The 26327-nt window shown below is 45.5% G+C and overlaps 9 protein-coding genes across 9 annotated transcripts; 5 read left to right on the top strand and 4 right to left on the bottom strand.

Annotated features, from left to right (window-relative positions):
* Nucleotides 1-3833: 3833 nt before the first annotated feature.
* Nucleotides 3834-4460, top strand: JR316_0001953 (putative N-acetyltransferase YnaD; the record flags this gene model as incomplete). Its single annotated transcript, XM_047887749.1, has 1 exon — nt 3834-4460. One exon carries the CDS (start codon nt 3834-3836, stop codon nt 4458-4460), a length of 627 nt encoding a protein of 208 aa, XP_047752672.1.
* A 180-nt stretch (nt 4461-4640) lies between these two features.
* Nucleotides 4641-5544, bottom strand: JR316_0001954 (Actin- protein 2/3 complex subunit 4; the record flags this gene model as incomplete). The annotated part of the gene is made up of 7 exons (XM_047887750.1): nt 4641-4652; nt 4704-4794; nt 4845-4924; nt 4981-5188; nt 5243-5280; nt 5337-5417; nt 5467-5544. The coding sequence occupies 7 exons, from the start codon at nt 5542-5544 to the stop codon at nt 4641-4643; spliced, it is 588 nt and encodes a 195-aa protein (XP_047752673.1).
* Nucleotides 5545-5628: 84 nt separating this feature from the next.
* JR316_0001955 (FK506-binding protein 4) lies at nt 5629-7085 on the top strand (the record flags this gene model as incomplete). The annotated part of the gene is made up of 9 exons (XM_047887751.1): nt 5629-5651; nt 5699-5924; nt 5979-6049; nt 6105-6133; nt 6181-6313; nt 6363-6744; nt 6797-6833; nt 6881-7003; nt 7060-7085. 9 exons carry the CDS (start codon nt 5629-5631, stop codon nt 7083-7085), a joined length of 1050 nt encoding a protein of 349 aa, XP_047752674.1.
* Nucleotides 7086-7648: 563 nt separating this feature from the next.
* On the top strand, nt 7649-10150 carry JR316_0001956 (Cytochrome P450 monooxygenase 124; the record flags this gene model as incomplete). Its single annotated transcript, XM_047887752.1, has 18 exons — nt 7649-7740; nt 7799-7908; nt 7968-8002; nt 8064-8123; nt 8177-8317; nt 8368-8484; nt 8540-8567; nt 8621-8802; nt 8866-8998; nt 9070-9104; nt 9159-9269; nt 9326-9363; nt 9415-9448; nt 9504-9636; nt 9695-9781; nt 9832-9856; nt 9914-10060; nt 10111-10150. 18 exons carry the CDS (start codon nt 7649-7651, stop codon nt 10148-10150), a joined length of 1548 nt encoding a protein of 515 aa, XP_047752675.1.
* A 624-nt stretch (nt 10151-10774) lies between these two features.
* Nucleotides 10775-13241, top strand: JR316_0001957 (Cytochrome P450 monooxygenase 124; the record flags this gene model as incomplete). The annotated part of the gene is made up of 18 exons (XM_047887753.1): nt 10775-10869; nt 10925-11037; nt 11096-11124; nt 11178-11237; nt 11285-11425; nt 11482-11598; nt 11659-11686; nt 11737-11921; nt 11971-12103; nt 12166-12200; nt 12252-12362; nt 12416-12453; nt 12508-12541; nt 12592-12724; nt 12780-12869; nt 12925-12949; nt 13004-13150; nt 13202-13241. The coding sequence occupies 18 exons, from the start codon at nt 10775-10777 to the stop codon at nt 13239-13241; spliced, it is 1554 nt and encodes a 517-aa protein (XP_047752676.1).
* Nucleotides 13242-13829: 588 nt separating this feature from the next.
* Nucleotides 13830-15171, bottom strand: JR316_0001958 (Levodione reductase; the record flags this gene model as incomplete). Its single annotated transcript, XM_047887754.1, has 10 exons — nt 13830-13870; nt 13930-14114; nt 14164-14182; nt 14240-14275; nt 14327-14427; nt 14483-14562; nt 14617-14718; nt 14775-14863; nt 14920-14951; nt 15005-15171. The coding sequence occupies 10 exons, from the start codon at nt 15169-15171 to the stop codon at nt 13830-13832; spliced, it is 852 nt and encodes a 283-aa protein (XP_047752677.1).
* Nucleotides 15172-15680: 509 nt separating this feature from the next.
* On the bottom strand, nt 15681-18058 carry JR316_0001959 (uncharacterized protein; the record flags this gene model as incomplete). Its single annotated transcript, XM_047887755.1, has 3 exons — nt 15681-15981; nt 16040-17301; nt 17360-18058. 3 exons carry the CDS (start codon nt 18056-18058, stop codon nt 15681-15683), a joined length of 2262 nt encoding a protein of 753 aa, XP_047752678.1.
* Nucleotides 18059-21029: 2971 nt separating this feature from the next.
* On the bottom strand, nt 21030-21886 carry JR316_0001960 (Ribosomal RNA-processing protein 17; the record flags this gene model as incomplete). The annotated part of the gene is made up of 4 exons (XM_047887756.1): nt 21030-21439; nt 21493-21565; nt 21618-21723; nt 21771-21886. The coding sequence occupies 4 exons, from the start codon at nt 21884-21886 to the stop codon at nt 21030-21032; spliced, it is 705 nt and encodes a 234-aa protein (XP_047752679.1).
* A 168-nt stretch (nt 21887-22054) lies between these two features.
* On the top strand, nt 22055-23290 carry JR316_0001961 (Protein FAM72A; the record flags this gene model as incomplete). Its single annotated transcript, XM_047887757.1, has 4 exons — nt 22055-22219; nt 22265-22474; nt 22529-22900; nt 22955-23290. The coding sequence occupies 4 exons, from the start codon at nt 22055-22057 to the stop codon at nt 23288-23290; spliced, it is 1083 nt and encodes a 360-aa protein (XP_047752680.1).
* Between the last annotated feature and the right edge of the window lie 3037 nt (nt 23291-26327).

The raw sequence follows: 26327 nt of genomic DNA on the forward strand, positions 1-26327 counted from the left end.
TTCTGGCAGCTAAGGAAAAGGGGGAATCAAGTCCGGTCAATTCTTCTACTTATATTTAACTAATACTGAACCTTGCCCGTGATGCAGACCTACTACTACAACAGTACGTATCCGCTGCTTGATGCTACGCTCACTCAACTGAAAGCTCCTTTCAGTTGCCACCAAAACACCACAGACTGAACCTCCAGTTCTTGGTAGAGGCGCATTATGTGCAGATGCAATGGTTTAGTTTTTTCTCTTCTTTCATCTTCCCTTCTGATGATTTTTTTTCTAGGGCTTGGTAAGTCAACATTCCACAGACACTTGGAGTGGACTAATTTGCACATGTATAGGGTAAAACACTTACAATGTTATCTTTGGTCCTCGCTACAAAAAAAGAGAAAGATGACGGGTTTTCCAAAACCACTTTGATAGGTAAGAATACCCATTTAGATAACAATCACACACTGACACGCCTCTATCAGTTTCTCCTTTATCTGTATTGTCCAACTGGGAAAAACAAATAGCAGATCACTGCAGTCCTGGTGCCCTCTCCGTTTGCACCTATTATGGTGCAAATAGAGGAATAAGCCCTGCTGAGTTGCAAAAGTACGATGTGGTAATCACAACGTACCAGACAGTTGCGGGAGAATTTGAAAATAATACCAACGCCAATGGTCCTATGAAGAAGAAGAGGAAGACAGAATCAACTTTATTTGAAGTTCCTTGGAAGGCTTGTGAACCTTTTCCTTTCAAGAGTTGCTTACTGAACAGATAATAGAGGGCTATTTTGGACGAAGGGCATAATATTCGCAACCCAAAGACTAAAATGGCTCAGGCAGTCGTTGCGCTTCATGTATCCAGACGTTGGGTGCTGACTGGTACGCCAATTGTACGTTACGGTTCTAGTACATCGCCTCGTTATTGACTGACCCTTTGCTGGTTCCTTTGTTTAGATCAACTCTCCAAGAGTAATACATTTACCCCGTCGTAATATATCCCAATCTCACAATACTTATCGCAGGATCTTGGATCTATCATGTCTTTCTTGCGTATTTGCCGGCCTTTGGACAATGAAGACTTCTACAAGCGCCTCCTTCTCAGGCCACTCAAAAACGGAGAACCCTCTGGGGTCGAACTCCTCCGAGTACGTTTTATGTATACCCCCGCCTCAGACCGTGTAACGAAAATCTTGTTCTTGGTATATATAATAGGCATTAATGACTCACATCTGCATACGTCGTACAAAAGAAGTGGGTCTCATTATCGCAACATACTATTATTTCGTCATGTTAATATTATACAGATGCAAGATAGCACAGGAAAAACAATCATAGAACTTCCACCGGTACGACAAACTATTGTATTTATGGCACCTGCTTATTTCTATCGATAGGTGGAAATGATCAAGGTCCCTGTTGCACTCAGTAAAGAAGCAAGAGTGAGCATCCAGAAATTATTCAAACTAGTACAAATTTAAACATGCATGTAGGAACTATACGATGAAGTCGAAGAAATTTCGAAGCAACGCCTCGAAAATGCATTAAGGGCAGGAATGAACGCCGGAGTACGTTTTTCAAACCCTGACCCGCAAGTTGTTCTAGGTACTAATTTCTTTGGCAGGTTCAACATACTGTTCTGAGTATGCTGACTCGTATGCGACAAATCGCTCTACACCCTGGTCTCGTCCCGGCAAATTATCTAGAGCAACTTAGAGCTGCTGATACCAGCGAATATCCCACGCAACATGCCATGGCCATCACGCCTGAAGAGAAGTTCAAGCTCCAACAACTCCTAGTGGAAGCCATTGAAAACAGTGAAGAATGTCCCATCTGCTTCGGAGTTCTTCCAAATGATGCTCGCATAACTACTTGCGCGCACATGTTCTGCCTCGCTTGGTACGCCAGGTCTTCCCAAAATATGATACAATCGCCAACGATTTTTGCTCAATAGTATCACTGAAATTATTTCTCGAGATCCCAAATGTCCTATGGTTGGTGGTTTATTGTTCGATTTTATGTTTATTTCCTGATTTTTCTTTGATAGGACCGTCGTTTTCTGACAATGGCCGACTTACATGAGCCTTTACCACCCACGGATCTGACTCAAAAACCTACCAAGGTTTCTGAGGAACCAGAAGGCATCCGCGCAGGATCCTCTGCCAAAACTGAACAACTTGTTCATCTTCTCCAACTTACACCGGCTACGGAAAAGTCACTCGTCTTCTCTCAATTTACTTCCTTTTTGGACAAGGTGAGGAGTGATGTATTTGTTCCCAAAACTATTTGTCTCAAGTCACTGCAGATCGCCGAAACGCTCGAAGAACATGGGTAAGAATAACTTTTTCCGCAATTATCCAATTTTCATTTCCTTTATATATATTTCAGAATTCCTTACGTCCGATTTGATGGTCAAATGTCAGCGAAGAGACGACAAGAAGCGATTGCGAGGTTCTCAGTCCCTGTTGTAGAGGAGCCACTAGTTCCTGAAGCCCCGATACCTGAGCATCGCCCACGACGTGCTGCTACTTCTACTAAAGTTGCTGAAGCCAATTGCGTAGACCAAGATGGCGATGATAGCGAGTTTATTGTGAGTGATAACGACGTCGCATCTGATGAGTCGGACGATATGGAGGACGTCCAAATTTCGAAGAAGTCAAAGGGTAAAGGCAAGCAGAAGGCAAAAGAATTTACCTCACCTTTGGAACAAGAGGAAAATCCCCGCGTTATGCTTTTGTCCTTGAAAGCGGTATGTCGCTTTGTCCCTGCTGTGTTTTCTGACTAACAATTATAATCAGGGTGCTCTTGGTCTGAACTTGACTGGTACGCTGGTTTACTGTGTTGATTATGCATGCATGGTGATAACACATTCTTTGCTTTGAGTAGTGGCTAACAATGTGTATCTGTGAGTTTTGTTGTTACATTGTTTGCTACTTTTACCCTATACTTACATCAACACCAGGATGGACCCGTAAGTCTTGTTTTCGGCCTAACTCTGGTGTTGAAATCTCAACTCGCCTCCCTAATGTTATTGTAGGTGGTGGCAGGTAATATGAACGTAGTCTGTCTTTTCAATTCTCATTCTTACGAGATTTCAACTTTCTACAGGAGGGTATTGAAAGTCAAGCAGTGGACAGGGTCAATCGCATTGGCCAGACCAAACCTGTCCATGTCTATCAGCTCATTGCGGAGAATACGGTCGAATCTAAAGTTCTGGAAATTCAGGAAAAAAAGAAGGCACTCATTCAGCAGGTGAGCTAGATCATATTCGTTTTCATTAATTCTCGGTAAACGCTTATTTTATTCCTAGGCATTCTCTGGCATCAAGCGGACCGAAACCCAAAGGCAACAAAGAGAAGCTAGATTGCAAGGTGACTTTATTCTGTTATTTCGTAGAAGGAGGGTGTTGAGTTTTCCATCGATTCAGATCTTGTAGAGCTCTTCGGTCTGAGAGCCAGTCAAATTCAGCCATCCTTGTCGCATTGAGTTTGCCTATGCTAAAAACGTTTAATGACAACACCTTACAGTAGCCGTCCTGTCTAAATCATAAATTGCAACTGACGACTCGGTGTAGAGCGCACAAGGCCTATCATACTAATTTGCACACTGCAATGTATATTAAAGCCTTCGTTAGTATAAGTATTAATAGCATGTTATACTGTATCCCACAATATAAAGAAAATAAACCACATCGCGTAGTAAGACTATTGACATGACTACACTGTCGCTCTCTGTGTATTTGCGTTATATTACAAGTTGATGCGATAGACCGGAATCCTCGGATTATTTAAATTCCCATTCTTACAAGCTACCACCACTACCGATAGACTTCGATAACCACTTCTTCTCAAAACAATGCCTCAGCACACAGTAACTTTGCAATCTCCATGGAAAAGGATTAGACTCGTTCCACCTACTGCCAGTGATGATGAAATTGTTTCCATATGCCGAACGCATCCAACAACACGCCAATTTTTGCAGTTTTTGCCTGAACACATGACCGCAGAAGAGGCCGGCAATCGACGCGAAACTCGAGCTGAAGATAAACGCATCATGGATTTCCATGTCCACTTCACCGAGAATGGTTTGACTCGATTTGCAGGCATGACTGGTTATTTTAATCTCGACGAGGGCAATGAATCCTGTGAAGTCGGAATGCTCATCATGCCAGATCTACACGGCAAAAATCTCGCGACAGAAGTTTTCTACACTATACTGCAATATATATTCGAAGTCAGGAATTTGCATCGAGTAACATTCGAGACAGCAGCCGACAATTTGGCAATGCGTTCTTGGTTCGAAAAGATTGCTGGTGCGCGATTAGAAGCAGAGAGGAGAGAGGTCTGGAAATATCCTTCCGGTAATTTTGTCGACGTAAAAGGATATGCCATCCTGGAGTGGGAGTGGAGAAATCACATTAAATCCCGCCTCGAAGAGCGTTTAAAAGGAATTTCTAAACCGAACAACATGGACGCTGCTTAAAATACCTGGAGTGTGGTACAAATGCACTATTGCAAAGAGCAAGTAATCCAATCATTGCGGAAGTTCCGAAAATTGAAAGACCTTGAGCCTCTTTTTTGCCAGGCTAATGTACAGTATTGTATACACTTGACATGTCAAGGCGTCCCCATATGATGATATAAGATCGTATATGGTATCTAGTTATCCTTGAATCTGGAAAGACGATGAGACAATAAAGTTGATATGAGTGTAAGGGATACTTACCGCTGTCAGGTACGATTCAGCAACAATACGCGCTCTGGCATTCAGACTTAGTTTCATCTCGCTGATTTCCTTATCGACCTCCTCCATGAATCTAAAAATGACGTTAACTTTAAAAACATTGAGCTCGCAGATGGAACATACTGAATGATGAAATCGACAATTTTGTGTTTAAGCATGGTCTCCGTATGTGTATTGGTTATCAAGAATGAGATGTCATAACCCTAAACCACTTTGAGCATGAACAAACGAACATGCAGAGTAAAGGTATACCACGCACCGCTACTGGTTTCCGCCGCAGCACAATGAAGCTCTCAGCTCTCTGCATCATGAAACGGGTAAATTTGTTGCATAAAATTCGTTCAATTTCATCCGCCTGTTTGATCTTGATGCTTAATCTTATCGAGTTGACTGAAGGCTCAATCAGGACGCGTTCGTTTTCATTTCGCGATATTGTAAGGGGGTTGAGGAGGACTTCCTTAGAGGACCTAAGGTGTTTGTAAGTCAGATCAACATGCTAGGGAGTAATTCCAAAATCATACGCGGATTCGACTTCCGGTTTATTGTGTCGTTCCACAACCTGACAATAGGAGCTGATTACAACGGTTCGCTGGTATTAAGGTAGAAATGCGTTACCTGCGAGCCAAAGTTCTCCAAGGTTAGAGCAGCTGTTAGAGTTGATCTAACCGCGGCAAGATATGGTCTTAAAACGTTCGACTGAAATCGGTGTTATTCTGTGGCTCTATAGACTGGCGATTATGCTCACCATGGCAGAGGGGTTTAGGTACTTCCCCTTTGCAGTACCAGTGACGGCACTTGTGATCAGGAAGCGGAGTTTCGGCATTTCCCGTTACCAAACGCGCACACTTGGTTGAAAGAAAAAAAATCTTAAAAGCACAGTTCAAAGCCCACTCATTCTCATACCGCAATGTCTGTTGTTCTTGGTTTATGGTACGTCGTTACGTGTCGATACCTACCTGCTACTTATTATACTGCAGGCACTTGACCCTCGAAGGAGGAAAAGAAAAAACCTTCCAAACTCCTGCCAATGTTCAGATCACGAACGCCGCTTTCGGCGAAGAAATTGCTGAAGAGACCAGAACTGTTGTAAAACTTACCTTCGACACCCTCAATACATCTTTTGAAAGCGATGATGAGGATGAGGAGGAGGAGAAGCCTAGCGACACCACTACCACCGTTTTGTGCTCCTTGATTCCCGGAAAGGTATGTTCATTGATTCTGGTCCAACGAAAGGAACCAACTAGTTTTGCTGTCTAGGTAGAGCAAGCGAATATCAACTTGACTCTGGACAGTGAGGGGGTCTACACTTTCCAAGCCACAGGAAAGAAGTGAGTTAATTCGTTATGATGACTTTTCACGAGCTTATAAAAATGTTTTATAAAGCACTGTCTACCTTACTGGCAACTACATCAGTATGTCCACTCTGTATGTTCAATATTGTTTTTTGACATATATTTAGGGCAACTTGGTGACGATGAAGAACCGTCTGACGATGAAGATTTCTCAGACGAGGAGGGGTATGATTTGCGCGACGTCAGCTCCGATGTTGAGATGCACCCAGATGATCTCGAGGACCTTGAGAGTGATGCTAGGTAAATGTCCCTTACTATTTTGCTAGCTGATACTTATGTGCCCGAGCAGCCGATTCGAAGAAGTTGTTGAGGAGCCTGTCAAAGCTTCCAAGCGCCCTCGTGATTCGGACGCCAAGGAGCCTGAAGCCTCCAAGAAGGCAAGCAAAAAGCTGAAGGCTGAAGGAGGAAAAGCTGTTGAGGCTGAAGCCCCAAAGGAGGAAAAGAAGGAGAAAAAACAAAAGGAGAAAAAGGAGAAAAAGGACGAGAAACCTACGGAGGTGAAGGAGAAAAAAGAAAAATTCGCTAAGAAAACTATCGCAGGAGGCGTTGTCATACAGGATGCAAAAGTCGGAACCGGCCCTATGGCGAAGAAGGGAAATACCGTTCGCATGCGCTACGTTGGCAAGTTGACAAATGGAAAAGAGTTCGACAAGAACGTCAGTGGCAAGCCTGTAAGTCCATATCTTAAGTCACTTTAAAATACAATTATTCACGGTACTTCAGTTCACGTTCCATCTTGGAAAAGGCGAAGTCATTAAAGGTTAGATTATTTTCTCCTCTATATCTATTTTGTATTCATTCTTATAGGTTGGGATGAGGGTATCGTTGGAATGCAGGTAGGAGGAGAGCGCATTTTAACCATCCCTCCCGCCATGGGCTACGGTTCGAAGAAACAAGATGTTATCCCAGCAAACTCTACACTCATCTTCGGTTGGTCTTATTCTGCTCTGCACTTCTTCTCATCTCACTTACAGAACAACCAACAGAGGTCAAGCTCCTCGAAATCAAGTAATATATTGCTTCAAAAGTATCATCATATACATATTTTTTGCTGAATCTCATACCCATGTAATTTTGTATCGGGGAATAGGATTCTTCGTTCGATTGCATTGTTCCGTAGCCGCTCATTAAGTTCTACCGTTGGCCCGCTGACTAAATCCTTTTACTAATAACACGACTCCATTTTCCCGCCTGTGATCTTAGGACTCAAGAATTGTAGTCATGTGTTAGCCCTTGTAAGTGATAAATAGTCTCAGCTGCTCGAAGCTGACTCGACTTTTGTGTCCCCTTCAAGGCGCAGAATCTTGGTCGTATATTTGACTTGCCTTGAGGCTAATAGCCTATCCATAAATATAGTACTACGCAAGTTTATTTCAGGTCGTTCTCAGTCGTTCTGGGTATGTTGTTAGCATATGTCATCAGTGAAGATCGATTCGCTGCGAGAATCTTGCCAAATCGGGATTACTTGACCACGCGCTAGACATTGGTTTCCCTCTCACAATTACCATATAAAAGCACGACTTTAAGCATGTAATGTTAGACCACTGTTTTCGGCCCTCGACACACTATCGACCCATGCATGGGACCCATTTGCTTGTTTTTTCTTTTGTCGCTGTCTATGTCTGCAGAAAGTTGTTGAACCTCTGGAAAGCTGGTCAATCAGTCCAGTTTGTCTTCTATTCTAAACAGTGACATTGCCGATTGATAATCTCTTGCATACTACAGCAACTTTCCAGGCAAACGGCTGATTCTAAACCCTCTCTTTAATAATTTTGTCCCGAAGATTAGAGGCATATCGGACGGACAAAATTCGTTGTTTAATGCGAAGCACACTTGTTAGTCTTCTTTCGGGTTATTTTACAAAAGAAGTACTAAAATGCAACGCCATAATTAGATTTCGACTATGTGGGCTGGGATGCCTATACCTCCGTTAGTCAATAATCAATGTCTTGAACCCTGCGTCGCATTTATGTCATGTTCTGCTCGGTAGATATCCCTTTGGCCAAACACTCGGACTATGGTTGTACTTGCAGATGCAGCCGCTATCAAGGTCAAATGCACAGTGTGAATGTTGTTATGAAATATTGAACAAATGGTTTACAGGAAATAACGTTATCTCGTGCGAGATTTCCTAAACCAGTCCATCACTACAAAACCCTTTCATTCTACGGCAAAAACATCGTAGCTTCAGAGGGCGAGGAGTGGAAGAAATACAGGAAAATATCGGCACCGGCTTTTTCAGATGTCAGACTTTACCTCCTGAAAGAATGATATTCATCTAACGCAAATCTCAGCGCAACAACAAGCTTGTCTGGGACTCTAGTATCAAAATTGTAGAAGGGCTTTTCAATGACGTATGGGGTAAACGCGATGTAATAGAGGTTGACCATTGTGTGGACATCACACTTCCTGTAACAAATATTTCTCAACCTAGTCCGCACCTCTGTTATTCATCGACGGTTTTAGATTGCGCTGTTTGTTATAGGTGCAGCAGGTAATTTCCTTTCAACCATCTCATCATTAGTTTCAGTATGCATCGACATTTAGGTTTCGGAAGAAGCATTTCATGGAAAGAAGATGCAGTTATTCCTCCTGGACATTCAATGACCTTCAAAGACGCTCTTCACGTGGTCACTGTTGAGATCTTCCTTAAAATCATTCTGCCCGACTGGGCGATGGGTCTCACTAAGCGATTAAGAAGAGCCAGGTTAGCCTTCGAGGAATTGAGAGTACGTTCAAATTGTGTTTCTGAAATTTTATTGTGATTATCTTAATCAAATTCATTTGGACAGTCTTACATGGTCGAAATGATTAGAGACCGACAAAAGGCTGAAAAGGCTGAGCGTCACGACTTATTCAGCAGCCTTCTGGCAGCAAATGACCACACGTTAGACGCATCGACATTAACAGAAAGCGAGCTTATTGGTAAGTGTCCTTCATTTAATTGATAACCCGATGTGTTTGATCATTTGCTCTGCTTGTGCCCTTACAACAAGGTAATATATATATATTCTTGGTCGCAGGACATGAGGTAAGCGTATATGCCGCATCTTCCTAATGAAAACGTTTACCTTCAGTTCAATAGACTACAGCACACACGCTATGCTTCACATTTGCTCTGTTGGCGTTATATCCCGACGAACAGGAAAAATTGGTCGAACATATACGTTCCATCCTTCCAAACGGTCAAAGCCCGGTATCTATTCTTGAGTACCCCTTAGCACAACATCTGCTTAAATTTCTTGTCAACAGACATATGAAGATATGCCTTTGTTGACTTACTCTATGGCGTAGGTCTTGATTAGTATCTTCGTTTTACAATGTTTTGACTCTATATACAGCGTGTTCTATGAGACTTTGAGGATGTTCCCTCCTGTTTGTTATCAGTTCATTAAACTAGTCTTTATCCCAGTGTTCTAATGTCCTTCAGGTCACCGGTATTCCCAAAGAGGCAGCAGAAGATACAACTATTACTGTTGGTAACAAAAAAGGCGAACAGACGACAATTCCTATTCCCAAAGGGGCCGACCTCACGTTATCCACTGTTGGATTACATTACAACCGTAAGTCCTTTTAATCAATTAAGGTTTCCAACACAATACTAAATTACACTTTAAACAGCGAGATACTGGCATGATCCAGACTCATTTAAACCATCACGTTTTCTGGGTGACTGGCCGCGCGATGCATTCATACCTTTTAGTAGTGGTATGTCCTCAATTAAAGTTTGTTATACTGGTCAAGCTGATGCAATTCAGGTGCACGCGCTTGCATTGGCAGAAAGTGAGTGTAACTAATCGCTTACATTCTTCGTTAAGCATCTTAACCATTATGAATCAGATTCTTCGAAACCGAAGGCATAGCCATATTAACCATGCTCGTCTCGCATTACAAGATAGCTATCAAAGAAGAACCTCAGTTCGCTTCCGAGTCCTTTGAACAACGCAAAGCTCGAGTGCTTTCATGTCGTGCAGGGCTTACTGTGACGTAAGTATTCTCCACGTTTTCTTTCTTCCCATGTCTGAAGCCCATTTCAGTCCTATCCGTGTTCCTCTTACTTTCACGCGACGGATATAGTCAAAGAACCGCACCTTTTTGCTCCTGTCAATCTTTTAGAGTAATACACTACTTAGTGGTGCTTTTATGGTCAATGTATGCAATGTATACCACCCATTTGGGGTCTCACTGTCGTCTTCATCCTTTTGCACAACTACGGTGACAATAATCATTACTACATCATGGAAATCGTAATATATTATTGTTAATTCGAACCTCTGCGTCTGGTTGCATTAATATTATCATTGTAGAAACCAACAGCAATGGAGGCAATTTCTTGAAAGCTATACATTTTTGCGCATCGATTCGTCTGAGTCGGAGGTACGTTAGAGCCTCGATTTGTCAATTGGACATACGGCGACGCGTCAAAGCGCGTCGGACACGTGACTAAACAAATTGACGCGTCGGGCCATGCGCGGCGGATGCAATAAGAACGCCATTGAGTGGCGGTTAACTCGGCGATCATGGCAAACACAACTTGACGCAGACTTCGATTTCGAAGACTTTTTTTGACTCTTGGGCTGTCTAAGGGCGTTCTCTCTCCCACACCTGTCCATCATGGAATTGTCCCACGGACACCCAATATGTAACATACACCAGTCGCGAAGATATCAACCCATCTCCTTCACTTAAACCGTCAGCATCATGCTTGGAACTCTGGGATCGATACTCTTCAGTTGTATTGCACTCTATGTCATTAACTCCTTGGTGAAATTTTGGAGTGCACTTCGCTCTATTGGGTGTGCCTTTTTCGTGAAAAAAATACAAGCTGCCACTGACATGGCCGTCTTCCAGTCATCTTTCAGGCTACCGTGTCGCATTCTCCCAGCACAGTTTAGTTTCTCTATTGGGGAAAATACGCGGGATTACACCTGGAGGCAACCACTTCTTTGAGGACAAACATGATAGTGAGTTGCCTTTCTTCCGTGCGTCTCGTCACGCTGGTGCTCAAAAATATTCTTCAAGCTTTCCAAGAATGGGACATAAACTCGGTGGTAGGCCTTTTCCGACACAGCCTACCAACCCATTACTGATTTTGTGTCACCAGGTGTCTGCCTTTCCAGAGCCATTGATCACTCTTACCGTAGCTGATGCGGATGCCATCAAAGTAAATCAATTTGATGATGTTGCGGCGGAATATTGATGAGTTTTTAGGAAATGACTTCTTCCAGAGCTCGCTTTCCAAAACCTGTATTTCAATATAAGGTTTTGACTTTCTTTGGACGCAACATTGTCGCATCCGAAGGGGAGGAGTGGAAGAAATACAGGAAAATATCTGCTCCAGCATTTTCTGATGTGCGCCAGTTCTTTATATACCAACATATTGGCCACCAATTCTAACATTGACTTAGCGTAACAACAAATTGGTTTGGGATGAAACTATACTGATAGTGAACTCTCTGTTCAACGACGTCTGGAAAGATAAAGACATCATTTCTCTTGATCATTGCGTTGACATTACGCTTCCAGTGGGTGTTTGGAAGACATCTTTACACAAACTTACCTGATATATTGCCATCACCTTTAAGATTGCACTCGCTGTTATCAGTGCTGCAGGTAAAACCATCCAATCTTGTCTTTATCTGTCACTCAATGTACGTTTCAAGGATTTGGAAAAAGAAGTTCGTGGTTTGACGACGATGAAATACCGAATGGCCATAGCATGACGTTTAAACAGTCCCTGCATATTGCGTCTACCGATATCTTTTTCAAATTCTTTTTTTCGGGCACAATATTAAGATATGGCACTGCTAGGATGCGAAACGTGCAAATTGCTTTTGATGAATTAAGTGTGAGTGTTTCTTGTTTCAGTTGAGTGTCATGCTCTGAACAACGGACAGCTTTACATATCAGAAATGATTAAAGAGCGACAATTATCAGAGAAAGTAGAGCGCTATGACTTGTTTTCCAGCTTGTTAGAAGCCAACTCCGACGATGGCGAAGAGGTTCGATTGACGGAAAGTGAATTAAGGGGTAAGCAGCGATGTTCGATCCGGTTGTATGGGATTGAATTGTTGATGCCAATCTGATTGAAGGCAACATTTTTATCTATCTTATTGCGGGACACGAAGTATAAACAAATCTTCTACAAGACCTGAGCCATGCTAATTCAAACTCATAGACTACCGCCCACACCCTTTGCTTCACTTTTGCACTTCTTGCCTTCCACGAAGATGAACAAGAAAAGCTATACCAACATATCAAATCCATTTTGTTAAACGGTCAAAATCCGGTTAGTTGCCACCTCTGACCAGCCCTTTCGTTTTGGTGTTTAACTTCTTGCAGTCGTATGAAGATATGCCACGATTGACTTACTCTATGGCGTAAGTTTTGGAAATCTCTTAACGCATAACAGTGTATCTGAAGATCTGGTTTAGTGTCTTTTATGAGACCCTCCGCCTTTTCCCACCTGTAGGGTCTTTTTAGATATCTAGACATTGTAATCGCTAACGAAAAAGCAGGTTGTCAATATTCCCAAAGTGGCTGGCGAAGACACTGTACTTACTGTGGGCAATGTTCACGGCGAAAAACGATCCTTCCCTATCGCCAAAGGAACTCGTGTAGCTATAAACACACCTGGCCTTCACTTTAATCGTATGCTATCTTCAACCTGCCTTCACTTCAATATTCTGGAACACTTTATTTACAGCTCGCTACTGGGATGACCCTACATCATTCAAACCTTCGCGATTCTTGAAGTCAGACTGGAATCGTGACGCTTTCCTCCCTTTCAGTGCAGGTAATCTATTTTCAATGCATGTATTTGTTCTACTGATTAGTATTCCCATTGTAAGGTGCTCGTGCATGCCTGGGAAGAAGGTAGATACTCGCAGCCTCTCCAAGAAGCTAGTTTGTCTAACACGACTCTTTCAGGTTCTTTGAGACGGAAGGGATAGCAGTTCTGACGATGTTGGTGTCCCGCTACAAGATCAGTATCAAACAAGAGCCACAGTTTGCTGGGGAGACCATCGAACAATGCAAGGAGAGAGTTTTTAGAACGAGCAACATGCTGACTTTAACGTAAGTAATCCATGAATCGCCACACCGTAGGCCGCTGAAAACATTTTCAAGGCCTGTCCGAGTTCCATTAACTTTCACTCGGAGGACATAGGACGCAAACCACTCTAATTTGCGATCATTGTAAATCATTCGGTCGTTCACACAGGAAGGAGGGAATATGTTAAGTGCAGTGTATATGTCGACGCCAATAGTTTTTACCATTTAGCTTCAGTTTCGCTGTCTTGTATATTTCATTTTAATGTTGATTGTGACTGCTGCAAAGGGAAACACAGTGCAGGATTCGATGAAAGGCAAATCAACCAGCGTTTCGTCGAAAGAGCTAGTCTCAAGAGTGACCTACAGTTGGAGATTGGTTGGCTAACCTTGATGTCGATCGACAAAGAAAAAATAGACAACAAAATTGGATTGAACAAGCGGATCGCAATTAAACAAACGCTAGGCATTATTGGAGCCAATGACACAAGTAACGACGCCCATGATGCATTGACTAGATTTTGCTTTGTTGTCCGCATAAAAATAATGACGATCAACGGGATACCTAGGACCATCGCCCGGGTACGACTGGATGTGATGAAGAAAGGCCTCCGTCGACAGCAATGTTCTGGCCATTGACATAACTAGAGTCATCTGAAGGAAACCCGAGCAATCAGATTACAGGCAAGTTATTCCCATTTTAATGCTACTCACCAGACGCTAGAAAGAGGGCAGCATTTGCAATTTCTACAAAATATGAAATTAGATTAAATTTGTTTGCAAGTATACTCCAACATAATGAATACCTTGTGCAACACCATATCGCCCCAAAGGATTCAACTGCCCGATTTTGCCAGTTGTACCACGCTGACGAGCAAATTCAAAAACGAAATCTGTCATGCCAGTTTCAATAAGTCCTGGACAGATAGAGTTCACCCGGATATCAGTCCTTTGTAATTGGCAGGCCGAATTTTTGGCCATTGAATTTACGCTATCAAAATATCAAAAAGTGTTCTTTGGAGGCCGCTCTTCGAACTCACGCAGCTTTGCTTGCGCTATCTATAACAAAGTGACATCTCAGTGATGCAATAGTAGTGAAGAAATCGACCAACTCACAATCAACGGAACCAGCTCCAGATCTAAGCCCAGCAGCTATACAGAGTGTGTTAGTGAAAATAAAGTTCGAGGGATATCTTTGCTTACTAGAAGCAGTCATAATTATACTACCCCTACTGGCATGCTTTCCTCTTGACGCGTTAGTTTTCTGCATGGCAGCTGACCCATACTTTACAGCAAGGAAACATCTAGAACGTACAATGGTCAGCATAAAAAACATAGGGAACTGTCTAATGCACTCACGAGAGCGCGTTGATGCGCATACTTTTCATATAGGTTTCCACTGATGTATCTTGTAAGGAATCCTTGGAGGCCCAGCCAGCCTAATGCCGAATTACGTCTAAGACGCCTCTAGCTTTGGAAATTGGCAAGCTTACATTGGCAAAGAAGACGTCGAGTCTCCCTTCTTCACGGAGAGCCTGCTCACAGAGGCCTGATATAGCCTTCTCGTCGGCGGCATCGGCTTGCAGAGTTGTAACCTAGTCATTGACAATACAATGAGCACGGCACCATGGGGTAGACAAATCCTTCCTACCTTAACGTCAGGGTACTTCTTTTCAATAGTAGACTTTAAGTCAGGCAGATTGGTAGGATCAAAATCCAGGAGATAGAGGTGCCTTGCTCCTGTAAAACTTTGTGAGTACGACGGGCTCTTCCTCCAGATCGAAATGTAGGCCCACCTTCATGAGCGAAAGTCAAAGCTGCAGCACGACTAAGGCTCAACATGTCAATGACTCCCTCGCATGCTAGACACAAGAGACCCACCCAATACCCAACAGTGATCCGACTCCTGTGATAATGCACACCTTATCCTTTAGTTTTCCTGTTCGTGGTGCAGTGTCGAGTTGGCTTTGAATTTGCTTGATGCGTGCGGCTGCTACAGTGTTCTGCTCTTGAGTATTCTTCAAGGTCCTGGCTTTAGTGTTATCCATGCTATATGAGTAGGCGAGGCGGGAAGGAAAGTGGGGACTTGGAAGGTGGGACTCCTTGATTGCTCATTGAGCAAGAACCGAATGATATTAATAGCAAAAGGGGGTCCGGTTTACTTGCCTTGCCGGCCGGAACCTTTTGGTCAGCTTCGAACTGCCCACCTGCTTCTACCTGCTTTGCTCCTGTCACTTGAGAAATGCTTGAGTACCAGAATGAAGAAATCTCTTTCAAATCCTTTTCAAATTGTGCGATGCGCACAAGACGTAACCTGACACGACTCCCTGGACATCTGCTAACGTGACTTTGGATGGATGTAAACCAGGAAAGACCCCGAGAGGCTCAGCCTGTAGCCAAGTTCAAGAGACAGAGGGTATGTCGGGTATGTTGCGCAAGGGAGCGGGCGTTTACAGGAATGTAATTTGATACATATGGTCAAGGTCTGTGCAATTGGCGACGATATTGTACAACTTTAAAGGTTCAATTTACTATACAAGCTTTGCATTGACACCTATCATATATAGCCAATCTCCTCCGTTGCCCAGCCCCCGATCCACGCTGTGATATGACCACGTTCTAGAATCTGGGGTCTCGTTAAATGTTCGTCCTCGATCTCGGACAACTTGCTTCGTCCAAAATCAATCAATCTAAAGCTCCATTTCTCTCCTAGACCATCTCTCTTCGCAGCGTTCGCAGCTCTCTCGGATGGCCATGCACTCAGAGGACCGGGCTGTCGCAAGATGTTTCGTCTTGCTACCGAGCCATGAAGCCAACCCTCCTCGTGGAGACGATAGATCAACGACCCAGATTGGTTTCTGAACACACAGTCATTAGTTACAATAGTGAATAAACTATAAAATCGAAAACCCTCACATGTCATCGACTGAAAGGTTTCTAGGGACAATCGGTTGCCCGCAATCTTCAAGCAGAAGCAAAGGACTGAGGTATGCACTACTTTCTGTTTCATCTTCACCTTCAGGTTCTGACAGCTTTGGCGACTTAGTTTCGACGACGTAGTAGCCATAAAACTGTGGGACCAAGGCTTCCACAGGAACTGGATCATGCATGGGCCTCACAATATTGTACCCAGTCCAATGTTCAAAGAAATGATGAGGGAATCTCTGATAGTTCTCGGCCTCGTTGGCTAGGTGGGCGTCGCCTTGTTTCGACAATTTAGCGGCGACATACACCTTCGAAGTCAGTGGGTGAATTGCTCTTTCATGACCGCGAATGTGGGCACAGTACGGTCCTTTTGAGAGGTCTGGGAACTGCACTCGACTTTGAATTACGCGGAACGGGCCTTCGTATTCGAGGCGCTCCTCGTATTTCCCAGGTTTGATTATGTACGGCGCCATCTTCCCATCAATTGGGTCTTCCATCTTAGCCACTGCAGGCAACACTTCTGTTGTCTTCAGAACCAATCTTCCGCTTTTTTCATCCCACTTAGGATCGCGCCTTTCGCCGTTTGGTCCATCTTGTTCACGAAGGATGCTTTCCATGTCTTCGAGGACACATTCTTGACAAAGATCCTCATTCACCAAGAAGTTACGAGGGAGTTCTAATTCAGTCTTGTATACGAAGGAGTGATTCCCTTCACCGATCGTGCCAGCTGGGGCAATGTATAGATGCGCTTCTTCGGGTTGTTCGCGTATCGGTCGGAGAGGAAAGACGACGTAAATAGGCGGCTTAATAGGCCCTGGTTCGTCTACGGAAGTATCTTGAACCTCGTTAATCATGAAACCGTCAGGCAGCTTATTTCTGGAATGAGGATCAGCTATAAAATCGTCGTAGACTCTGCATCTCTCTTCGTATTCGCTCTCCAGCTTCTCCATATCCTTCATTCTGCGGATATGGTTAGTTTCCGAATGTTGTAGCCTATATATATGCGTAATGTCTTCTTTCTCGTTCCATTTGACGAGTTTCTCGGCCCTAAAGTCTTCGCTATCCCTGTCTACTTCAACCACTTTGGCGGCTAGCAACTTCCAAGGATCATGAACGACAAGTCTCTCGGGGAGAAGGCACTGCGGAATGTACTGCTGTAAAGTCGGGATACGCGTCATGTGCTGTTGAGAAAAGGGCGGAATAGGCCACGGGCTAGGGTATGCACTTGGGTCGAAAGGGGAGGCGGGTGGCCACTGCGTGTGTGTATTATTCAACAAATGTATTATTGAAGGAAAAAACGATGGAACATACAGGTTGGGGAAGTTCATAGCGATCCTTTTCCTTATCCTTGGACCACGATTTCTGGAGCGACCACTTGGCATTAATATGCATTGTCTCGTTCTTCTGAATCAATTTGCCTATATCGCATGGTTCGACGGTGGTAGGTTCTGCTTCTGATTTCTGCTGCTCCACCAAGTCTTGTGCGAAAGTTTCTTTATGTTGATTAACCCAGTTTACCATTTTGCTTCCGCTCGTAAAGGTCACCAAGCCAGTAACACCTGGCACTCTGGACACGCTGAAGAAATCGAAGAGAGTCTCTCCCCATATTTGTAGGCCATTTCCTGCCACCTTCCCCATGGCACTGTTGTCGTGAGTGATAACAGGACCCTGAGGGTCTCGCGGCCACTGCTGGAAGACGAGGCGGTGCTTGGTTCTGGGATGGTTGAGGACCTTCTGACGGTACTCTTCAATCTGGTCAGGGGTGGCAGGGTCCGTTGGACGATAACGCGATCGGACATCCTCTGGGGCACGGGAAATGATTATGTCCTGCAGGAACCGTTCGGGGGACCTGAAGTTGCTTGGATCTTCCGATTCATCGACCATCGTAACGTCTTTCGAGTTTTCATCGTGTATCGTGGATGTGCCACTCGTTGTGGCACCATCGCCAATCGTCGACGACGACGCGATAGTCTCTACTATTACATCTTTATTGGCAGTAGCATCTGTCATAACATCTATTGGCGCGTCTCAGTAACAAAATTTCTCCAGGGAGGATGCATAAAGAAGCTCACAGTCAGGTACAACTTCACCCTCCATTGTGGCATACAATGCAACGAGGTGTAAAAATGACGAGAAAAGGTATCTGATCATTATAATGTAGATCGTGGGTCAGTGCTTTGGCGTACAAAAGATGTCACTTACTATGTTGCTCGAGTCTTTACAGCGCAAATGTGAGTGGCACAATGGTAGATTATCAGTGTAAGAAAGAAAGATGCGTGATGGAAGAATTTGCCTTCAGTCGCGTCCACGCGTGATTTAGGGGTGCACGGGATTCTATTTTTGGAAACCAATAATGACGATCACTTTTATGGACTCTGTCGCGAAAAGCCTCCTTCATTGACCGCGGCGGGTCCTCTACATATTCAGCAGAGTCTAGTAAGCTGATTATGCCCCGAGAGCTAGAACATTTCCTGAAAAGTACTTATGTGCATACATTTTTCAGTCAGGCCCGACAGCAGTGGGGCTTCGCGTATACCTCCCACCTATCACCTCTATAGTGACAGATGCTCAAAATAATGCACTTGGCGGCTCAGCTGCCTCCAGAAAGTAAACTTCAAAGCTTAATACGCAAATAACAAGCTTTGTTCGCTTCCCAGCTCTTGGAAATAAATTTGAACATATTTAAGCGCTCCTGCTAGGGAGTAGGTGAGTCTACAAGAACCATCACGAATCGTCCAAGGACGAGAGTCGGAGTGGACATCACAGATTTGGATTCGATTCTAGGGTCGTATTTCCGCCAATGCATGGTAACCCGACACATACGTGCGTCAAAAACCACGTTGCCTGAAATAATCACGTACATTCGATATCCTTGGCCAGGGTTGTCGGGTTATCTCTCAGCACCTTGTACGGCGTCGAAAGGTACTGTGCTTCAATATGAATGAGCACTTACCGGCGCAGCAAAATAACATTTACGGCGTCGGCGTCGAAAGGCACTTGAGCTCACGACTGAGCTGCTAATTGGCGATAAATACCTCCACCTGGTACCATGGTGTGGTTTGCTTAGCAGAGTATGGGCATTTTCACATTTCTGGGATGCATGAATATGGCCCATGAGAGATGCTCATATAGCAATTTTATCCGAGCGCCAAGATCCAAAGTTTTCGAGTAACCACTCACCAGCTAACTTGTTCACAATCCACAATCCCGAATGCTTTCCCCCCTATGCACAACGCTACATCCTTTGTCAAGGAGCGCTCGCCTCCGAATCGAATTGTGAAAACCGGGATCTTCGCCAATTCTGTTCGACCTGATGACTGAAAGAGGTAGGAGTAAGATCGCAGTTGAAATCCATAGTGGCTTCAAGTCGTCTCTAGCCTTTTACGAAAAGCATAACGCAGGTCATCCTAAACCCGCGAAGGCCTCATCTCCGTTCGGCGCCACTGTCATGGCCAACTTGAATTCCAGACGTACATATTCGGAAAGGCTATTCCACATATATCAGCGGCCAACTCCTCCAAGGCATATGCAAACGCTTCCCTGTACAGCGCTTTCCTCCTTCTAGCATTCACCACCGTGGCCAGGGGGGGATTCTTAATTCAAATCCTCGTTCTTCTCAAACCCATTGAATTATGCGCTTTCGTGAGCACGGGGATCTTTGAGGAAGGAGGATCTTCGGGGGCGGAGGGTACGCTACCTTCTTGCGCCCCGGGCGCCCGCCGCCCCGCGAGGCTCGCCAGCTTTACGATGTGCACCCATTCCAAAGGAAAATCCAGTACGTATGATGAAGTGATGGGCAGGCGCTTGGTAGGCGTCGGTACGCATTGTCGCTTTTCTTTTTCTTGTTCGTTCAGGGCCATGAAAATCGCGATTCGCGTTTAGATCACCATTTAGGCTTCGGCATCTGAAGCGGTAACTTTGATCATTGGTCCGCATTATGAAATAAATGCGAAAGGACGCCGGGGAAGGGAGGCTCGGTCAGCCTCAGGTCCAAGGCTCCATACATAGTTCAAGGGTATACCTCTTGACGAGCACAGCCATATTAGAAGCTAACAGAAGTCACGAAGATTGAAATTCGAGCCAACGAAATTGATAACAGTGAGAATCGAGGCGCAGTTGAGGCAAGCTCGTCGCTGAAAGATGACGGATGAGTAGCACACATGATTATAGGTTTGTTATATGTGGTAAGAGTTATTTTACAAATCGCACTTAGCACCGTAAGGGTAGATGAAGGAATGGGTCCTGTAGTGGGCTCGGAATAACGCCACCAGATGGTATTTCATAGGAAATTTATCAGTGTTTGGTATGTATGTATTTCGCGTTTGTCGCTCAACAAATACCTATACTCCTTGGAGAAAAGAGTCGTCAAATTGTTGTTCGCAATGGAACGACTTGGCCCGAGTGCATAACGCCAACCTTAAAGTTATAGCATGACATGCATTTACCATTACCCACCGGACTATCTAACTAAAAACCTTGACGGCTTCGATTTCGCACCAGCTCGGGGCTTGTCAAAAGAACTAATGAATAGTGTGCATATTTAACACAACATATCATTGTAGACTGAGGGCCAGGCTCAGCTGTCCAATCCATGGAGACGAGGGGTAGAAAGTTTTCGCACAGTGATGAATCCTAGACTTGTATACCCTCTGGGAAAGGGAACAAGGTAGGACTCGGAACGTGGAGGATTGACGCAACTGCAAATGATGATTCTTCCAGATGAAAAGATGATCAAGCGAAAACATGGGTGAGTGATAAATATACAGTGTGTCCAATGCCTGGAAAACGCTGGGAGCCATGCACTTTTCCGGTTACAGTAGCAAGTCGCATCCCGCGCAATAGTGATGGGGATAGGCAAAAATAAAGAAGGTGAACCGAATATACCACACTGCTTTCCCCTCTGCGTTTCCCGTCCGAAAATCAGAAAGGTAATGAACGTCGGTGACAGGTCCCGTTAAAGACCCGCCCGGTCCACAGAGCATTAGCGCTTGGAGGTGTGTCGTTTGCCGCCTGGAGTTTTTGATTTACGTGATGCCTTTCCTCCAGCGAGTTCTGCTTTCTCCGTTCTCCTCCTCCGCTGCTTTATCTGCTCTCTGCGCCGGGCATCTTTAGTCTCGTACCGGATTTTTTTCTCCCTGGGCTTTGATTTTTTCTTTGATGGGGCATGGGGAGATTCTTTGGCAGGCGGTAGTCTTGACGATTTTGCTTGAGAGGGAATTGGTTTTGATGAAGGAATTGGAACGTCGGATTTGGCAGGCCCATGGATAATGGTATCAGGATCAAAATCTTCAACGACTGTTACAGTCGCCAACACTTCTTCGTCCTCGTACTCATCGGCATGCTCTTTGCCGTCCTGATCTGAAACGCTGATGCCAGTCCACTCCTCGTCCTCTGGCAGAACATGAGCCAAATAGCACTGCAGAAAGAGAGCAAAAAAGACGGACCAACTACACCGCCGTATGCCTTTTCTACCTGGGCTGCATTCTGGGCGGCCTGTTCGCGCAATGCTTGCCGTTGCTGGTATGAAGCGAGTAAGAATGGAGCGTGTGGAAAAGCAAGACAGACATACCTCGCGACGAGACTCCAACCTCTCCTGCTTCTCTCGCTCTTTGGCCTTTGCACGAGCCGCCTCGGCCTTTGCAAGCTTTCGCTTGTGGAAGCCGGTAAGAAATTCCCTGGAGAAGAGTAAGTAGATGGCAGACGAGAGGAAAGAAGGATGTACCTGCGAGCAGCATCGTCGAAGATGACCTCCTTGAGCTGGTCGCGCTTTGCACGTTTCTTTTGTGCGACGAGGGAGTGAGCGCGGGTGAGGAGAGCAAAGTTGTTGGTGGAAGACATTGAAGCAAAATGTTTGTCAGCGGGTCCCTGGCAAGGTCTCGCGCACGCGACAACCCCTTTTGGGAGTAGTAGAATGGCCGAATCGGGGAATTGGAGGATGGATCTCGATCTGGACAAGTAGATATGTATAAAGTGGCAGAGGTGATAACTGAGAGAGGAGCAGCCGCCATGGCAGACGCTGAGCCGCCCTCCTTCTCCTATCTCCCAAACCAACTCCATCTCTTCCCCCAGAATCCTTACCCGCCCTACACCGTCCCCGCCCCCATCGCCCACAAGGTATGGATTCTCGACTGCAAGTCCTGCAGTTCCTTCCTCACAAACCGCGGAATGAAGGCAAGTTTTCTCTTTCTGTCTAATACTTTTCTCATCCGACTCCAGGCCGTTCTTCTCCTTCGTCCAAACGTGTCTCTTTTTTCTTCCGACGCCCAGCCAACAGGGTGCTCGCCGTATAGCTCCAGCACAGAGGCCCTTCGCCCCCTCGCTGCTCACAAGCCTTCCGCGTCCCCCTCGCGCACATGTGAATGTCTCACACAGAGTCTTTGTTGCCATACCTGCGGATCGACCGTCGGCTACATGATCGTCGTCCCTGTATGCGTTTTTCTCTGTCCTGTTTCTTCTCCTAATCCGTCTGTTTCTCCTCAGTGTACTCGTTGTACTTACTCCATTGGCGCGACTAACCGTGCAACCAATGGCCATCGTTTTGTCTTTCACTCAAACGAGGTCGTAGGCACGGAGCGCCACTATGTTCAGGGCGAGCCAGGCGTCGTCCCGTTTGACCCTCCAATGTTCATACCGCCCCCTCCTCCAGCAATGCCAACCCCTCATCACGCTTCTTATCCCTCTCCTCCATTTAGTCCCAGTCCATATTACGGCCATTCGTCTTCTCACCCGCGCGCCGTCTCTCCGCCGGTTTTCCGTTCCGACTATCTCCCAACCCCTCCTTTGGAGTTTGCAACCCCTGCTTACGCGCATTCAGATTCAAGGCACCAATCTCCAGACCTCGACGCGACTCCTGTACGTCTCTGTCCGTTGTCTTACTGTACCAATGTTTATTTTATTTTCCCCAAGGATTATTCACGTTTTTATCTACCGCCGGCCAGCTTACGTTCCCCACCTCCTATCATCCCTGTGACAACCCATTATTACCCATTGTCCCCTCGATCTCCCTCGGACGACTTTGACTCTTTTTCGTCCGCCAGCCCGCCCCCGCTTGCCAGTCCTACCTTTTTTCCCGCGGATCACAAGGAGGTCCCCAGCCAACCACCCCCATCCTTGAAGCCAGGTGACGTGATATTTTGGCATCACCTTTCCAGGAGCGGCGAAATACCTGGGGTTCACAACGACGAGAGAGCCCGCCATCCCATTGCCGCCAAAGCTTCTAGGGAAATATTTTTCAATCGATAGCTTCAGTGGCAGGGTCCACCGTCTTTGTTTAACTCGTTTTCCGTTCCGCATCTTACTGGCTTCCATTCACGACCTTGTCACGAATTGTTTATCCAGACGCCAACGCCAAGGCTTATCTTTTCGTTCTTCCTGTCCATCCGTCTTTTTTTTTGTCAGCCTGTTGGGAACTTTGAAAATCAAACTTTTGTAACATCATTTTATGACCCTACAAAACATCATACCCTCTTCCGAGTACATACCTCTTTTTTATGCTTATGTATGCCACCATCGCCGTCTGTTTCCTCATCTTCATATCAATACATGTCAGCCCTCTGGATTTGTTCCACCATCATGTTCTTCTCTTAGCACCGGTTCCCATATATGTCACATTGCCACAGCAAGGAACAGAAATCGAAGTCGAAGTCCCACCAATACGTGATAGGAATTCTAGGCGGGTTGGAAGCCTGACGAATGCGTTCATCTCCCCTACCCACCGCACCGTCGACGTCCGGGGGATTTATGCGGGGGAAAAACAAACGTACTGGGCACGCATGCTACTGAATTACCTTCTTAGTAACGCTGCCTGTAGATTGACCTATATTCTGCGGTGGCGCACAAGAAGCCCATAAAGCAAAATCTGTAATCCGCAATCGCGTGTGCATATGTGCGAGCCCCTTCGAATTCTAATTCTAATCTGCTGTGGGACCGAACCTTTGCCCATCCCCATCCATCCATCCACCCCTTTTTATCTGTGCACGGGTTCGTGCACTTGTACACTGGTTTGTCTGGCTGACTGGCTAGAGGTTATTTTTTTACGGTTACGTACGGCATGGGAGCATGGGAAAAAGCTCCCACAGGCTGAGGACAACGAACGGCTTCCCTTTCGAAATGTGGGGAAATAGCACCGAGACAGCCCAGCCTAAGCCAAAAATACGCGTCAAGTGAAGCTTGTTAAAAGGATCCGGGGCATGACTGTCTCTACAAGAAAGAAGAGGGGATGTACTTAGAGTCGTTAACCTGCAGTGGCTTCGATGTTTTTGAGACAGAGAATGCATAGACTAGTCCGTGATACCAGGGACCATCAAACGGTTCTGACTTTAAGAGAACCGACAAACAAAAAAAGGACAGGACGTGCACATGCACACATGAATTGTGCGATTAACCTTTGAAAGAATCCACAAGATAACCGGGCAGCAATTCACACGAAGGGGGTGTTCTTTTAATTTTATAAAGCACCAAGTTCAAAGTCGAATTGCCGTGTACGCAGATGCCTCGACAACGGTGATATTTGGTTTAATAGAACCGGACCGCTGTGCAGGAGATTCTGGAAAGAATCGACCTCCTGAGTCATCACAGTGAGATCATGAGACGTCCGTAGACTAGAATTCAGAGTAGGCTAATTAACCGCCATTTATCCAGCTCCCAAAAACCCCTATAGCGCGCGAACGAATTGAAAGATAGAGTCGAATGCGGGGTGGAGGCAGGAAATTTGTCACCGTTAAACACAGGTGGCAACAAAAATTAGTTTGGAGACGCGTCAAATAATATCGAAGTGTCTTTGTCCTTCGAATCATGTGCATCTGTGATTTTATGCACCCTGATACGAGCAACGCGTCCCAGGCGCGTCGAGTCGCGGTCATAAACTGGCGCGTCGCACGCGTTTGATGTGTCTGTATTAGACGCCGAAACCAAACAACGTTTAGGTTCCGCTACCTTTGCCGCGGCTTCTGACGGTTGTGACGATCAGAAGTGCCTTGTATGATCTCTTAAACTGCGATCACTTTGAAATCGCCTCACTGGGATTTTGCTACTATCTCACTGGAGGTCCAAACTCAATCAGCTATCTGGAAATGCGCAGCTCTGCGGAGATACGGCTGCGTACTGAACTTTGGCCTTGATTTCAACTATTTTGCACTGCGCCATGTATGGTTCTTCTTCGGTGGGAGCATGATGGAGTGTATGACGGCTTTGATTCGATCTGTGTGCTTGCTAACGCTCCTACAGGATACATGATCCATGGAACAAACCGCCTGTCGAATGCAAACTTGTCGTCAACATTGATTGGGTCGCAAAGATATAGGGGGGCCTGTTTTATTTATCCCAAAAGTTCGCATGCGCGTCGTCCTAGTGTGGGTCACGGTTCGGTGCGTTTTCTCACTTTTCCTTTCAGTCCGCCTGGCTTGTTGGCATCTGATTCGTCACTTGTGGGTATCTTAAAGTCTGACAGAGAACGCGCAACATCCTTGCCCCGAAGAAAAGCACGCCGCAATCGGTGGTCTCTGGTTACAAGTCAATGACAAGTGGCTTATTATAAGGACAGCTGAAAGGACAGCTGAAATCACTTGAATTCGGGCAGGTTCTAGGCTGACGGACATGCCATGACCATTCTTCGAAGTTCGACATCCTTTGGAGGACCCGAGAATTCGACTGGAGTAGGGGCCAGTCCTTGCCCCCGGAACAGAGAGACAATTATGCGAGCCTCATTCCACGTCCGTCGACGTTCACACCTGGTGTAGTGCTTTCGGTGACAGGATCGTATGGAATTCGGTTAGAAGAGACGCCAGAAGCATTCTTACTTCTCCAGCATCGCGGCGGCTGGCAGCACACACGCACGGCACCGAGAGGGTCATATCCCGCGTCCGGCAAAATCGAGTGAAATACAAAACGGGCGTATCCGACGCTATCTCGAACAAGCCATTGCGATTCTGCAAGCGATAGGCATAGCGTGCGTGCTATATTGTACATTTGTACGACATTTTGCTCATGCTGAATCCAGCCGGACACTGGGCACATGGATCCCGTTCATCTGTATCGGATTAACCTCCGTATGGTGTATTTCCCTTCTTCTGGAAAACATGATAACTCTCAGAGAATTTAAACTCCTTATGGGGATTTCGGCAACCTGCGGGCTTTACACCTCCTTTATGGGATTTTGAGCACTGCAAAATGCACCTGTAAAAGTCACAGTACAGCGGGGGTTATTTTAGGTTGGTAGACGTGAACCAGTGTTGTGTGCAACAGTTCTTCAATTATTCTGTTTATACATCTTGGACAGCAC

The sequence above is a fragment of the Psilocybe cubensis genome, chromosome 2 (assembly GCF_017499595.1).
Source record: "Psilocybe cubensis strain MGC-MH-2018 chromosome 2, whole genome shotgun sequence".
NCBI lineage: Eukaryota > Fungi > Basidiomycota > Agaricomycetes > Agaricales > Agrocybaceae > Psilocybe > Psilocybe cubensis.